Below are 15,291 nucleotides of genomic sequence, written 5' to 3'. Positions count from 1 at the left end.
TTTTAGTTTTTAGTTTTTAGTTTTAAGTTTTTAGTTTTAAGTTTTTAGTTTTTAGTTTTTAGTTTTTAGTTTTTAGTTTTTAGTTTTTAGTTTTAAGTTTTTAGTTTTTAGTTTTTAGTTTTAAGTTTTTAGTTTTTAGTTTTTAGTTTTTAGTTTTTAGTTTTTAGTTTTTAGTTTTTAGTTTTTAGTTTTGAGTTTTTAGTTTTTAGTTTTTAGTTTTTAGTTTTTAGTTTTTAGTTTTTAGTTTTTAGTTTTTAGTTTTTAGTTTTTAGTTTTTAGTTTTTAGTTTTTAGTTTTTAGTTTTTAGTTTTTAGTTTTTAGTTTTTAGTTTTTAGTTTTTAGTTTTTAGTTTTTAGTTTTTAGTTTTTAGTTTTTAGTTTTTAGTTTTTAGTTTTTAGTTTTTAGTTTTTAGTTTTTAGTTTTTAGTTTTTAGTTTTTAGTTTTTAGTTTTTAGTTTTTAGTTTTTAGTTTTTAGTTTTTAGTTTTTAGTTTTTACTTGTTTATTGTCAAAATCAACGCTTCCAATTTTCTCTTTTCAACAGGACCGCTTCTCGACCAACACCAAGGTGTACGAGTTCAAATAGCGAACGTCGGCGGAGGTTGGCCGGCGGCACACGGTGTCGTCCCATTCGCGGCACCGGCGCCCCATCGGCGGCTTTGGCGTGGCCGCCAATCCGGACGACCATCGGAACCACCGTCACTGCTTTCTTCCCACGCAGAATCTCACCCACCTACAGCAACAGCATCAAAACCAAAACCTTCTCGCCCAACCGCCGTCTCAGCTGCAGCTCCGCAAGGGCATCCACTACGGCCAGTCTCCGCCGGAATCACCCTCGTCTCCGACCTCGATGACCGTGCTGACCAGCTCGACGCTGACCATGGTTGGGGGAGGAGGAGGAGGTGACCAAGGTGGGGCGGCGACCACTGCTGGAGGCGCGCTCGAGATGGTCACCCTGAGAACGGTGGCCACGGGCAACGGCGAGTGCTCCTACCACCAGGTGTTGCTCAAGAAGGACAGTGTCCGTAGCACCCGGAGCAGAAGCAGCTTGGGACGGTTCGAGCTGTGAAAAGGACCTCCGTTGTTGGAGAGTGATGCTAATTGATTAGGACGAATTAGGTGTCAGGACTGGGGGACAACGTGATTGTGCCAGATTGGGAGATGTATTTATGTAACCTTCAAGAAGGACATCACCGGTTGCGGGCTTCGTGGAAGAGTGATGTGCGGACAGGAGAATTAATTGACGTGGTATACGAAGTGACAGGTTGACACCGGGTTCGTTCCGCGAATGGTGTGTGTGGGTGTGTGGACCAATGGAGGATGCTGGGGGAAGCTTGTTGGATTTGTTTAGCTCGTAATGGATTTACAAAGGACGATTGAGTCTTGTGATAGGAATTGCATTTGGTATTCTATTTAAAGTATTGTGTTATTGTATTTTTTGTAAATATATTGAAATTTTAATAAATACCTTGTCAATTACAATTTTTATCTTTAACGATTCGGTTCCCTAAATTTCACTTCTGGGTTCAATAAATTCATTTGTAATTTTGTTTAAATACATTTAAGGATTTTTCTGTTTCTTCGAATATCTAGGTACATCGAAATAATAAAATTTGAATTAAAAATTAACTATAGTCCAGCAAGGTTTTATTTCAGAGAACAAAAAATTTAATACAGGAGAACTTATATTGAAAAATCCAATTACAACTACAATTTGGGCCGCTACAAATATTTTTTCAAGGTATTTATCGTTTCCTTTGAAATTTTAATGCAATTAGACAAGAAATCAACTAAAAAAAATTAAAATGTATTTTGCAATCCTACGTGGATAATTATTTTTTCAACTCGATAGAATCAGTTTGAAACGGTTAAAGACAGAACTAGGGGAAATTCTTAACAGGCCTATTTTAAGCCCTAAAGAGATCTGGCAAGAAAACCCCCCTAAGGTGGTTGATTTCATTTTAGAAATCATACCTGAATGGGGCATACCGCAACGTCAGCCAATGATCGCTACCCAAAATGGGACACGTTACCATCCATCTTGAAGTTTGCGATAATAAAATGGGTATACCGCAATAGATCAAAGTCATGATCGCAGTGGTCTCAACCAAAAAAAAAAAAAAAAAAAATAGTGGAAATTCTCGTATGTTTGGCACATTAAGCACTCGCTCCTAACTCCATCAAATTTGCTGATTTTCGCAATTTAAACTGTTGATAGAAACTTGCTTGCTCACTTCCTATTGAGCTATTTATCACTCGATTTCAGTTAAAAACGCTTTTAATGAGCTGTAATTGAATGTCAAAGTGCTGATATGGCAACATTAGAGGCACGATATAATTAGATGCTGTTCCCCTAAGATATTTTAAGAACAAATTATTGCAAAACGACTGTTTTGTAGTACAATTTTTTATGCATAATGCAGAATTTAAAAAAAAAAAGTAACTTTATCCACCTTTAGGTGGTTGGTGCCTTCCTCTCATTTATAGAGTGATTACAATCCCCTAAAGTGTCCACATGGTTTATGGATCTCCCCTAACGTGATCGCAGCACCTAAGAGGTCATTATAAAAATAACTGACGAGTAAAAAAACAGACTTCCTACAGACTTTTTGTCAAGATTATACAGACACCGCCTTTCAGGAAAATGGCATCCCTCTACAAGGCTTTTTTCGTGGCGGGACCATTTGAGGTTATGTAAATTCAGACAATTTTTTAAACTGCTTGTAATTTTAGATAGGTAAGTCAGATCTTGAAAATTCTTAATCCACAAGAAAGGTCTTCTCATATGCTTTCAAAAAATATATAACATGTGAGGGTTTTATGAAAAAGCACCCTTTTAATATGAAACAGTTTTTTTAACATAACTTTTTAAATACATGATAAAACTGCATGAATTTAAATAGCAACTTAGGGGACGTTAAGACGGATCGATTAAAACCATTCCGGCAAAAATCGGTTGAGCCTGTGACAAGATATTCCAGTGACATTGATTTGGTACACATGTCTACATACAGCCAATGGCGTCTAGGGCGTCGCGAGGCGCGACGCATATCTTTTTTGCCGGGACCGATATTTCGAAAAAATGCCAAACATTGAAGGCCTGTACCGAGCTCCAGGGTGCTCCAAATTTCAATGTTATATATACCAAAAGATGCGCAAGGATCCGGCCTACACGCTAATGATGTTGAAAATAAACGCTTCAGTGGCCAAAATGCCTCAAAAATTGTCATTTTTGAAAAAATCTTTTTTTACGGGTTAAATCCCATTTAAAATTGAAGGGCGGAGCGCCAGCTCCTGTTACGTCCAATCAAGCTCATATTTTGGATTTGGGCTTAGTATGCCCACCGGAACAAACCCTTGAATGCCCGCCAAAAAGTCATTTTTGTTACATCCTAATATGTACAAATGAAGGTAGGTCTAGGAGGTCTAACTAAAAAGTTCGTTTTTCGAGTGATTTTATAGACTTTCCTCAGTAAAGTGAGGAAGGCAAAACGTGTCTACGTCCAAAAGTGCTTTGGAATCCATTATCTGAATATGATTTATTTTAAATCAAATTGGTACACTTTGGGACTTTCTAACTCAAAGGTACTGAAGTGCCTTTCCGAAAAACTTGCTCTTTTGTAACGCCAACGTGGTTTTGAAATACCAGAATTTCTTGGAATTTTGCCAAAAAGGTTGGTTGGAAGGTTGAATATTACCTCTTTTATGATGTAATTTTACCTCAATTTACACTGAAAATGCGACATTACAACAGAAAAGTGGTAACACATTTTCAGAGGTAAAATTACACATTTTTTCTGACATAAAAGATATACCCCTTCCCAGATGTAATATTACCATGATTTTTTTATCTGTGTACTCACATAATTTAATCCCAAAAATGTTTTCTTCAATTCCATTATGAAATTACAGAAAAAAAAACAAACCACGTGACTTCCGAGAGGTTAAACGGTGAATTTACTAAACATATGGACGTTTGACTTAAAGTCCCATTCAAAGAGTATTAATCGGGATTTCATAAAATGTTGTGATTATTTGAAAGTTTTTGAAAAATATTTCTTTGGGTTATCAAATCTTCGAATATTTGAATCACAAAAATAAACAATTTTTTGTTGTCTTATTTTTGATTATTGAGTTTAAGGGCGAGTCCACGAACAGGGCATACCCCTTTGAATGGGACGCCGTTTGGAGCTCACCAATCTGCCTGAAATTTTCAGGGGTTGTTTGTACATATAAAACTAGCATCTGGCCAAAATATGAGCACTCTAGGTCAACGGTCTGCATATGTGGATCAATCGGACCGCGCACTGGACTCACAATCCAGAGGTCGCCGGTTCGAATCCCGAGGCGGACGCAAAAAATTCTAAGTGTAAATATAGGTATTCGGTGCCCTCTCCCCGTGCCATACCTTCACACTTAGGAGACCCGGAAGGCGGAGTCTTGTCGCAAAAAGAACGATAAACGCCTGTGGATCCGTTGACGAAACCGCAAGGTTTAAGAGGGCCACATTATAAGGTGTTACGTCGATTCCGTTTCCTAGGTCAACGGGAAGTGGGGCAAATCGGGACACATATTTGAAGGTTCAACAACGTCAAAAATCTTAAAAATGCTGTAACTTTGGCAAAGTTCAATTTGATTTCAAAATTCAAAATGCATCTGAAAGGGCTTAAAAAATGCTACAAAATGCAGGGAAAAGCATCCCAATTGGTTAAATCTAAAGGGAGTTATTGACATTTAAGTGAAAAAATAACACAATTTTCAAACTCAAACAAAAATGTGTTCCACCAAAATATCAACTCGAATCAACAGCTTGTAGGGGAAATCTGGGACTACCATCTGAGACTGAGAACGCTTTGGGTAAGGCAGTTTAACATATTAAATAGATACTTTTTCTTTTAGTGATTTTTCTGGTTGTAAATTTTGCTCGGGGACCCCTTAGAACAAATTTTCCGGTGACAATTTTATCATATTCGTGTTCCTGAGTCAATTTCAAAATAGAAACATGCAAAAAAAATGTTTATTTTCATCCATTTTAACCCTTTAGAAATTCAAAGTTAAAAATATTAAGAAGCTTTCTTTTGCTGGCGACATCAAGTATCCTTGGAAACGAACTTGATTTTCAATAAATGTTATTCGAAGATATTTTTTAACTTTTATATGTACAAACACCCTGAAAAATGTCAGACAGATTGGTGAGGTCGATGCGGGATGGGTATGCTTTGCTCGTGAACTCGCTCTTAAATAATAAACTACGCCAAAATGAATTAAAAAATTGAATCTAAGATGGCGGTCAAAATGGCGGTGAGGATATCAAAAAGGTATTTTCAAATTTTATAGGCAATTAACTATTCAAACCTGACTAAATGGGGTCGTAGATTTGAAATTTGAAATTAAAAGCAATAAAATAAAATAAACATTTGAAAAAAAAATTTTTCGAGATTCGATTATCCAAAGTCCCATGCAAACCTTCAGATAATCGAACTTCGGGTAAACGAAACTTCGGATTATCTAGGCTTCTGGTAATCGGGTCTGGACTGTATTGGCATAAGATTTCTTATTAAAAACAAGCCATTGACCACATTATCTGATTAAAAAACCTGGATCAACTTAAAAGCAAATTTTTTTTTTTGGTGAAGAATTTGACAAAAAATAAAAAAGCTGTCTAATTATTGTTTGAAACAAGGACTGTAATTTGCTTATGATAAAAGATTTTTTTTTTGCAAATTGCCTAACCGCAAATGCCAGGAATAAAATTAATTGGTATTATCTGATTTGAATAAAATTTGGTCGTTGTTTTCCTTCTGGCCAAAGAGGCTACATTGCATAATTGGTTTGCACATACAAGTTTCCATACAAAAGTTTGAAAATCTGTATCTTAAAAACGAATTTTCTGAAAAAAGCTACACTCCAAGAAAATTATCTGTTTTTTTAAAAAAACCACTTTAAGTTCGATTTTGATGAAAAAATCAAGTTTGAAATTCTGAAAATATGTTTTTTTTCCCAAAAAGCTGAGAAAAAGCCTACAAATTCGTCTAAGATACATTGCAGATTGATCTTTTGATTCCAGGGATTCTGTCACGCGTATCGATACCTCTGTGCTTTATTATGCTAGCTAGGAAGGAAAACCAGCAAGCTTAGTACAAGAGAGCACAGAGCAAGGATGCCAGATACACAGATTTGTTTCACAGACATTTGAGCTTGTGCCAGACATTTTTTGGGGCGCACAGTCTTTTTAAAAGCTTCATTAAATTAATATTTTGTAAAAATATCAACAGAAACTTATTTTGTTAGTCTTGAAATGCTTAAAAACGCAATTTCTGATGGATTTCCATGACTATAAATAGATGTATTTGATTTTTAGACATATGCACCACAGACATAAACAGAATTTTTAACAGACATTTTAAAAAACGATATGGCATCCCTGGCACAGAGGCATCGATATATCAAGAAACAAAAATAAAGAAAGTTTTTAAAGCGCCAACTAAACTGCCTTTATTTTTGAAGTGTTGGGGGACATAAACATGGAAAAATATTTGCAATGGCCTAATTGGGCATTTATTTTTGGTTTTTCAAATTTCATTGAATTTATGGTTTATCATGAATGAAAAATAACTGTGAAAATATTGAAGGCATATATGCGGGATACTTTCTGCTTAAAATTCTACTCGAATTACTTGATAAGCGATTCCATAACAATTTTTATTTTTAATTGTTTTGCCGTTTAAAAAAAATGTGTTTTTAAGACTAAAATCAATTTCTAGTATGCGAGCTCAACTAAAGCTACAGCATTCTCTATTTGTCCACTAGAAACAATTCCAAATCACGCTGCGAACAAACCAATCTCAGGTGAACCATAAAAAGTGGAACATAGAAAAAAACATGATAAAAAGGAAAAAATGTGAAAAAAAAACTGAAACCAAACCGACAACAAACAAACCGTAGCAAAACAGAGAGCTTAGAACAATTGTTATTTATTTCTTTTTTACAAAACACAGCCAGCCAAACAAGTGAAGACAAATTGTACATATTTCGGATGGAAGTTGTATTTTTCGAAATAGTGATTAAACATGAGATTTTATTTACTGCTAAACTGAGGATTGGTTTGATTTTCTTTCAAGTTCTTTTTGAGAAAAAATCCACTCTGGTTACACTTTTTCGAATAAATGACTTTATTTCGCACCGTTTTTATTTTCTCTCTATTTAGGGGGTTTCTCTGTCTCAACGTTCCACTTCGTGTGATTGGACCAGAAATTCTTGTTTTCACTATACAATTTTAGTTTCATTTTTTTGTTTTCCTCTGATAATCTGTAAATTTTCGCGCGGCACGGAAATCTGTTCTATACACAACGTAAGAAAAAGGGGGGTTTGCCGCTCGCGTAAGCTATCGTAACCGACTTAAGTATTGAGTTTTCAGTAGTGTGAAAGCTAAACTTAATCGATGTGCGTGTGTGTGTGTGTTCGTAAATGTGTGTGCGCGTTGAATACTTGTGTGTGTGTTTGTGCGCGTGATGAGTGCACAAGTACCCGGTCAGGGTTGGATTTAAGGGGGGAGGGAAGGAGGTTAAACAAAATTCGTCGCGAGCGGCTCGTGATTGTTTTGAAAGTTTTTTTAACTTTTCTCGTTAGGTAGTTTTTTTTTTCGTTACACAAGAAGAGGAGGAAATGAGGTTGGGAAATAAATTATTTTACACCTATAAAAAAAAACTACAGATTCGTTCAACTGGAATCACATTTCCCAAATCGTGCCTTTTTCTTCTTTCTTCTCATTCAAACCAGGTTCAGTCTTTAATATATACACAGAATACGATTGTTACATTAGAACATCCTAGCTAAAGTTTCCACTTTTATTTTTAATTTATATATATTTACCACATTTTTCTTCTCTGTTAGTTTGCCTCCAACAATTTCTGAACTAACCCTAAAAACCTACAATGGAGAAGTTTCACTTTTTTACAGCAAGAAGTAGCTAATTTGATCGAGTGATCGAGTTTTTTTCTGTTTGTGTGACGCGTTGTTCGTGATGTTTGTTCCTTTAGTAATTGTATACAAGTTTATTTTCTTAGAATTGTGTTTCTCTGTCATAAAATGTGGGAAATCAGTATAATCTTAAACAAAAATAAAGGAAATTCACTATCGACTAATGTGTGACTATGCATGTGTCTCTGTATACATGATGAAAAAAGTAACAGCGTTTAAAGTAGTAAGTATTGATGCTTAGCTTTCTTAGTACAAGTAGTGTGTCTGTGTAAGCAACCTAGAAAATAGGAACACCTTGAGCTTAACGATAGGAATAAAACAGTTCGGTCGAAGATAATGAAGAGAGAGAGAGATTGTTTTGACTTTGTCATTTTTTAGAAATTTTTAAGAGTATTTTCTTTGCAACGACTTCCCAATAATTAAACTGTACATTTTTTTTCTACGTCAATAGAATCTTTCTCCGAGAAAGGCAACAGATTTGCGTTTTTTTTTCGTTCTTCGGCGAGGAATAACTTAACGAAAGGCACACATTGCGAATCGAATCATGATAACTGATTGGCTAATTTTAAATATCACGCAACGTTCGCTCGCGAAATTTTAACTTGCGGTGTGGCAATATACGTGTTTATTGACTTAAAAATGAATCAATGAGCATGTTTTAAAAATAATGTTATTATAGGTTTTCCAGATTATATTCAGGTTATGCCTAATGGTCATTACAATTATACCAATTTCACTGATAATATCAAAATAAACTGCAAAAAGTCTTGAAATAAGTCTAAAACATTTTCAAACCTTTTTTTAATAAACAATCAAGTTTTGATAACATTGTTTTTTGTGTCCCTAATTTTTTAGAGAAAAATTGCTAAAATTAGACAAAAACTTTTAAAAATCTTAAAAATAGCTGATTTTAAACGATAGCTAATTTTCTTATTTTTTTTAATTCTTGTTGTTTTGGGATGAGGATCCTGATAGCCCAAACTCCTCCCCCTCACTCGCAAGCAAAAATCGGGCATGACCAAGGCTCGTCCATACACATCGGAACGAATGAGCGCAATGCAAAGTCACTCACATAGTCATTTGACTCTCACCGCCACTTTCATCCGCGCAGAGCTCGGTCGTTTGAATTCTATTGAAAATTGTACCGAAATTCTGATTAATCACTTGACCTTGTTTTTTTTGCAAGCAACTTATCGGTACCCGCTGCAAACGTCAAATCGAAGTCAAACAAAACTTTTCGTGCATCAGCTAATGACTGCATTCAAATGATTGCTGTCACCACACTTACCCTCACAAGCAGGCTTGCCACAAATACAGATTTTTTGGCACATACCAAACACTCAATCGAGTATAACTTTAAAGAATAGTATTCTTACCAAAAACTGAACATGCCAAAAGATGCTAACAATGTTTATCTTTTTGGCCAATTTAACTAAAACTGCTCAAATTTATTTTAACTGTAAAAAAAAAATCGTTTGTGTTTCGGGCCTGTGCTGAAAAATCTGTATTTGTGGCAAGCCTGCTCACAAGAAAGAGTTAGGAAAAAAGAGAAAGAGAAAGAGCATGTGCCGTCGTGTCGCCCGTCTGTTTGAGTGTTGATCTCGCAATTTTTTCCTGTCAACTTCGTGTGCATCCAAGATATGTAGATTAGATAAGGTATGGTGGGTATTTCCAGCTGTCAAATAGTTAGCACGAAACCTGGATTTTATACGTGACTGCCGGTGGGTTAAGCATGCTTAACAGAACCCAAAAACGCCTTTAAAACAAAAATGCTTAAAAAATCAACTTAACGCGTTTTCGGTTCCGTTTAGCATGCTTAATAACCTTATAGAAAAAAAATCCGGTGAAATTTGCCCGGAAAATGGTTAAATTTTCACTTTTCTGAAAATTGCCATATAAAATCCAGGTTTCGTGCTAACTATTTCATCAAAAGGCAAAAAATCAATATTTTGTTTATTAAACCTTTAAAAAACCGAAATCAAGCCAGGCCATTGCAAATATTGATATTTTTGAGATTTGATAATTTCTGCTGCATTTAAGAATTAATATCAAAAATTGAAATCAGATATTTATGTCTATTTCTACCATTCTAGGACATCATTTCAAATTCGTAATTCATCAACGATCAATTTGAACGACAACAAACTCAACACGGCCATTTTGAATTCACCACAACTCACCTACAGGCGTTTGACAGTTGAATAGATTTAGTTTTTCGCAAATTATTTTGCGAATTTGTAATTTGCATCATTAGTTTTTCTATATAAGTCTCGATACAAAACGGATACGTAAATATATGAAATTTATTGACTTGAGATGGGATTTTCAGATCGAAAAGCAATACCTATTTCTTTATTTAACATTTTTCACTTAAATTGGATTCCCGAAACATGTAATTTTTCAATTTTAGAAATTGTTTGATTTGCTTTATGGGACTTAAAAAGACATCTTTTGAGTCATAGTAAAAAATTACGCAAAATCTTTTTTTTTTGAATTTTTTTTGAAAATATTAAAAATGTGGTCAAACAATTTAAATAAAAAAAAATAATTTAAAACTTCAATTAAATGTGCAATCGAAAAGAAATTTCCAGAATTTGTGTAAGATGGCACCGTTTTGAAGTTATGGCAATTTTTTAACTTTTTCTGCAATTTTAACATTTTTCGGTTTTGTGAAAAAATATGAAGGAAAGCTTTTTTGAGGAGCTGAGAAAAAGTCAACCAACTTTTTCTGTGAGACTTTGAAAATTGGTTTCAGCCTCACAAAAAAAAAAACGAAAACTATTGATTATATTTATTGTTGAAGAATGCAACTTTTGTGAAATTTTGCGATCTTTTCAATTAAAAATAATTTCAATTTTTTTAAATTTGGTTTAACATATGAGATTAGGAAAATTATCTATTTTAAAACTTTTTCACAAGTTACGATTGTTTAAAAAAAAAAGTTTTGTTAAGGCGATCAAAAAAAAAAAAAATCACAAAATTTTCCTTTTTTAACAATGAAAATTGAACCAACAGTTTCCGAGATTTCGTCACTTAAAAATTACAGGCTAACTAGGTCTCAGTTAGCAAAACTCCTTTACATTGATTCGAATTCATTGTGAGGCTGTATCTCAGAAACTTATTGTCCCATTTTCAAAGTCACAGAGAGAAAATTGCAGGACATTTTCGCAGCTTTTCAAAATTATTTTTTTCGGAGGTGCTTTTTAAGGTGCTTTTAAAAAACGCCAATTCATGCCAAAAAGGTGCTTTTACCTGAGAACGGTACATTGTATCAAAACAATTAAAATTACTTTTCGATTGCAAATTCGATTCGGCAATAACAAATGTTTAATTTTGTTTGTTCGTTTTTTCGAATCTATTTTTCAAAAATCATCGCTGAATCAGATTTTGCACTATCATGGTTCACTTTGGTTCAAAAAATTTATTTTTTATTACCCTCTAAAACATATCGTTTTTTGGGAATCCAACTTTTAGTGATGAAAGTTAAATAAAAAAATCAGAATTAAAAAATCATTCTCAGCGATTCATCATTTTAAAAATTGGTTTTCTCTAGGAAAATTTCGCTCTCTTTCGGGAAATAAGTTTTTTCTTCGGTTGGTTCCTACAATTAAGCTTAAATTTGCGATTTTATTGTTCTTAATGATAAAGCTTATTTTTCTGAGTACAACAAAGGGTCCGTACGACCGAAAAGGAATTAAAATGGATTTTTAAATCAATTTAAAAAATTAACATCGTGGCACTTCTTGACAGAAAAGGTCCTACTTGACAGCTCGTTCCAAGGGGACCATAGTTGATTTATCGAGAAAATGTTGTCTTGTCAATTTTAATTGGAAAAAAGTGTTGAAGCTTGTAGATTTCTAGATTTAAACATTCCATTAAGATTTTGATCAGAGTTTTGGTGTGAAAAACCGAATCGTCTCGTTTTAAATCAATAATCACGTATTTTCCCCCACCGCGCGAAATAGTAGTAGTGTCGTAAAGAAGACCGAAATTCTTCCGCTATGCATAAATTACTTTGACTTCGTAAGCGATAATAACTGCTTAAAAGACTACACGACAATAATAACTAATATAATAATGGGAAGAGTGTGTGTGTGTTTTTTTCACCTACTCGCTAATGATAACATTTTTTTTTCTTCGCTTGTCTAAATTATCTTTATAATAATTCAAATCGATCGTTCATTTATTCGCATTAGACAAAACTGTGCGCACACGCCATCGTCCCGAGCAAAAGTAGGCTCTGACCGATGTCGGCTTTCAACGACGGCGACGCCGTCGCAGATCGCAGCACTGGGCGTCGTAGGAAGAAGAGTTGCCGCCACCCACCGGACTGCTGCGATCCCGCCGCTGCCGCCACGTGCGGTCAATCGAATAAATGAACAAACGTAACTAGAGGCTAAACATGTGCCGAAGCTTCTGCAACAATCACCGCTTGTACAGCGAGTCCTTGCCGCGGCCCCCGACGGACGGCCGGAAGAAGCCGAGCGTGTCGAGGGTGCGCCGCGTACGCTGGACCAGCTCGTCCTTGTACTTCCAGATGGTGGTGTCGCGCACCTGGTTCTCCTTGAACTCCTCGCAGCTCTTCTTGAGCGTGCGCACGCAGTCCGCCCGGTAGTGCTGCAGCTGGGCGTCGTCCGTGCTGACCGGGTAGGAGTGGCACGCGCCGCCGAGGCACGCGATCGGGAAGTGGTTGTGCAGGGTGAGGACCCGCTCCGGGTTGTGGAAACACTTGACGTACTGGTTGGGTTTGGTGTAGTTCTTGGCGCGCTGGACGTGCTGCAGCATGTGCATGTAGCGCGGGGTGTCTTTGGCCCACTCGTGCTCGTGCTGGTCCTGGTCGAAGAAGTACACGTTGCGCACGTTGTAGCTGGGGTAGGTGTCGTTCTTGAGCTTCATGCCCTTTTCGACGACGCGCGCCATCAGGTCGTGCCAGGTGCGATCTTCGTCCAGCTTGGGCATGATGACCTCGTCGATGTCGAGCAGGGCGATGAACTCGTACTTGTACATGTTCTTGTACAGACAGTCGTTGTACGGGATCAGCTCGTTCTGCCGCTTGTGGGTGGTCTTCTTTGAGAGGAAGAGGTGCTGGAAACCGGGCACGTTCGGCTGACCTCCAGGCAGTGTCAACGGGGTAACGTGTACCCGATCCTGCTCCTCGTAATACCGCAACACCTTGGAGATGTTCGGGTGAACCTGCAGCTCGTAGAAGAAGATCTTATCCGCACCCAAAATGCCCAACAACTCGATCCACTCGACCAACCGTACCGACAGATCGTCGTACAAAAAGTCCAACCCCTTAACGCAAACCGCAAAGCCCTTCTTCTTGTCGTCCAGCGGCCTGTTGTACAACACCCTCAAGTTGTTCGTCGCCGTGTCGCACTGCTTCTCCACCAGCGACACCGACGCCGGCACCAACCCCCGGAACGGCTTCGGAATCTGACAAGCAATCAAGTAAGGCTGGTAGATCCCCTGCTTGTAATTGCCCCACTTGTTGAACCAAATGTACTTGTACTCGAACGTCTTCACAATAAACGGCTCCTTCTGCCCGTCAAACCACAGCTGACAGAACGTCTTCACCTTCGGCTCGATCCGGTCGATCATTCCCAAAATCCGCACCGCCGGCCCGATCCGCGACCGCTTCCGGATGTCGTAGTACGCCCCAAACAGCTGGAACGTCCCGTTCGAACTGCGCAGCGTCTGCCAGTAGATGTTGTTGAACTCCAGCTCGAAGATGGACGGGTACTTGGCGCACGCGGCCTTCTTCTGGACCGCGTTCTTGTGCTTGCTCCAGTACGCGATCGGCAGCGACGGGATCCGCGACTCCACGTCCCGCACCAGCTGCTCGTCGTCGATCACTGCAAATGAGAGGAGAAGGTCGATATTAGGTCGTGGAAAACTAATTTGAAAATAACTCTCCAAAATTGAAATCTGAAGTCCGTCCAGAGCATGTCAATATAGAACACTCCAAACATCTCTTCTGACGAACGAACAAATTCATTTTCATCAAAGCCCAGCGGGGTGAAGCGGTTTACTTGTGATGTCTTTCCATCCAAAGTTCCCACTTTCCAGTGGATGGACGGATGCATCAGCAGGTTAGTTAGGGGGAGAGGGGGTAATATGCACCCCCGGGGCAAAATGCACCCCCTGCTTTTCTCGGTATTTGGAAGAATTTTCCGGGGAAAAATCATAGAAACGGGAAGCTTAACATTGCTTAACCATGCTGGAAAAATTTGAGCATCGCAGTATAAAAACAGCTCAAGTTATTTGCAAAACTTTAAAATGTTGTGTTTTCATCTAATTTTCTTTGCACTTTCATTATGATTTTTGGACAATATAAAAAGCATTTATTGATATTGTAAGTGTTTAGGTAAATAGTTTTTGCCATAATCTTCATTATTCTGTAGATAGATGAGTCCAAAAACATAAAAAAATGCATTTTTAATTAAATTTTCTGCAAAAAGCGTGGTCGGGGCAAAATGCACCGCTGTGAAGCTCCTTAGTAAAAACAGCGGTGTCATCTAGTGGTGACTAGTGAAAACTGATTTTACCCGGTGCATTTTGCCCCATGTTGTGGTGCATTTTGCCCCGTTGTTGTAGTGCATTTTGCCCCAATGTTGCGGTGCATATTGCCCCGCATGGTTGTTTGAAATGAATCAAAAATGTTTTTAGAAATTTGATATTTTCGAACAATTTTGAGGTTTTTTAAGCCTTTTTTCACATGGATGACGAAGAATAATAGTTGTTTTAGAACATCGAACAAAATTCTTCCACAGTAATGCTGTAATAGTTGAGAAATCACAGTTTTCCCTTAGGGGGTGCATATTACCCCCTCTCCCCCTAACTAAGGAGGTTGTGTGTTATTGAGAGTTGCACAAATGAACTGCTGCGCACCACCCCCCGGGATCAAAGAAGGCTGCTTGCTGGTGAGTGGTTGTTCCGGGCAAAGGGTCTTGTTTGTTTGATGCCAAAGCCACACGACCAACACAACCGTTGGGGATTCTTGGGCAAAGTGTGAGTGTTTGAAGAATCAAGGTACTTGACTTGGGTTGGTTCAGATGTCGATATTGACGAAAAGGGGGAAAACTTGGATGGAGTTATTTTGCAAATTAATTTTAAGGTCGATGTGGGAGTGGGCAACAACTGAATTTATCTTATTTTGGTCTGCTGGGAATTTAATAAGAGGAAATAAACGTATGTTTGCAATTTCAACTTTAACTTCTTATTAGGTTCTTCAAGACAGACAAAAATACATTCTAAAAGCTGTAATTTGAGACCAATGCAATGAGCTTAACGCCTGAAAATAAATTCGTGAT

The 15,291-nt window shown here is 37.3% G+C and overlaps 2 protein-coding genes across 2 annotated transcripts in view; one reads left to right on the top strand and one right to left on the bottom strand.

The window, feature by feature from the left end:
- LOC120423524 (relaxin receptor 2-like) overlaps nt 1–682 on the top strand; it is a 92,921-nt gene extending 92,239 nt beyond the window's left edge. The window contains exon 20 of the mRNA XM_039587374.2: nt 543–682. Within this exon, the coding sequence (XP_039443308.1) occupies nt 543–584 (42 nt within the window). The 3' untranslated portion in view covers nt 585–682. The remainder of the gene's footprint in view (nt 1–542) is intronic.
- A 6,459-nt stretch (nt 683–7,141) lies between these two features.
- Nucleotides 7,142–15,291, bottom strand: part of LOC120423903 (uncharacterized) — a 62,080-nt gene continuing 53,930 nt past the window's right edge. Inside the window, exon 3 of the mRNA XM_039587886.2 lies at nt 7,142–13,833. Within this exon, the coding sequence (XP_039443820.1) occupies nt 12,404–13,833 (1,430 nt within the window). The 3' untranslated portion in view covers nt 7,142–12,403. The remainder of the gene's footprint in view (nt 13,834–15,291) is intronic.

The sequence above is a fragment of the Culex pipiens genome, chromosome 3 (assembly GCF_016801865.2).
Source record: "Culex pipiens pallens isolate TS chromosome 3, TS_CPP_V2, whole genome shotgun sequence".
Classification (NCBI taxonomy): Eukaryota; Metazoa; Arthropoda; class Insecta; order Diptera; family Culicidae; genus Culex; species Culex pipiens.
This window is presented reverse-complemented; position numbering and strand designations above follow the sequence as displayed.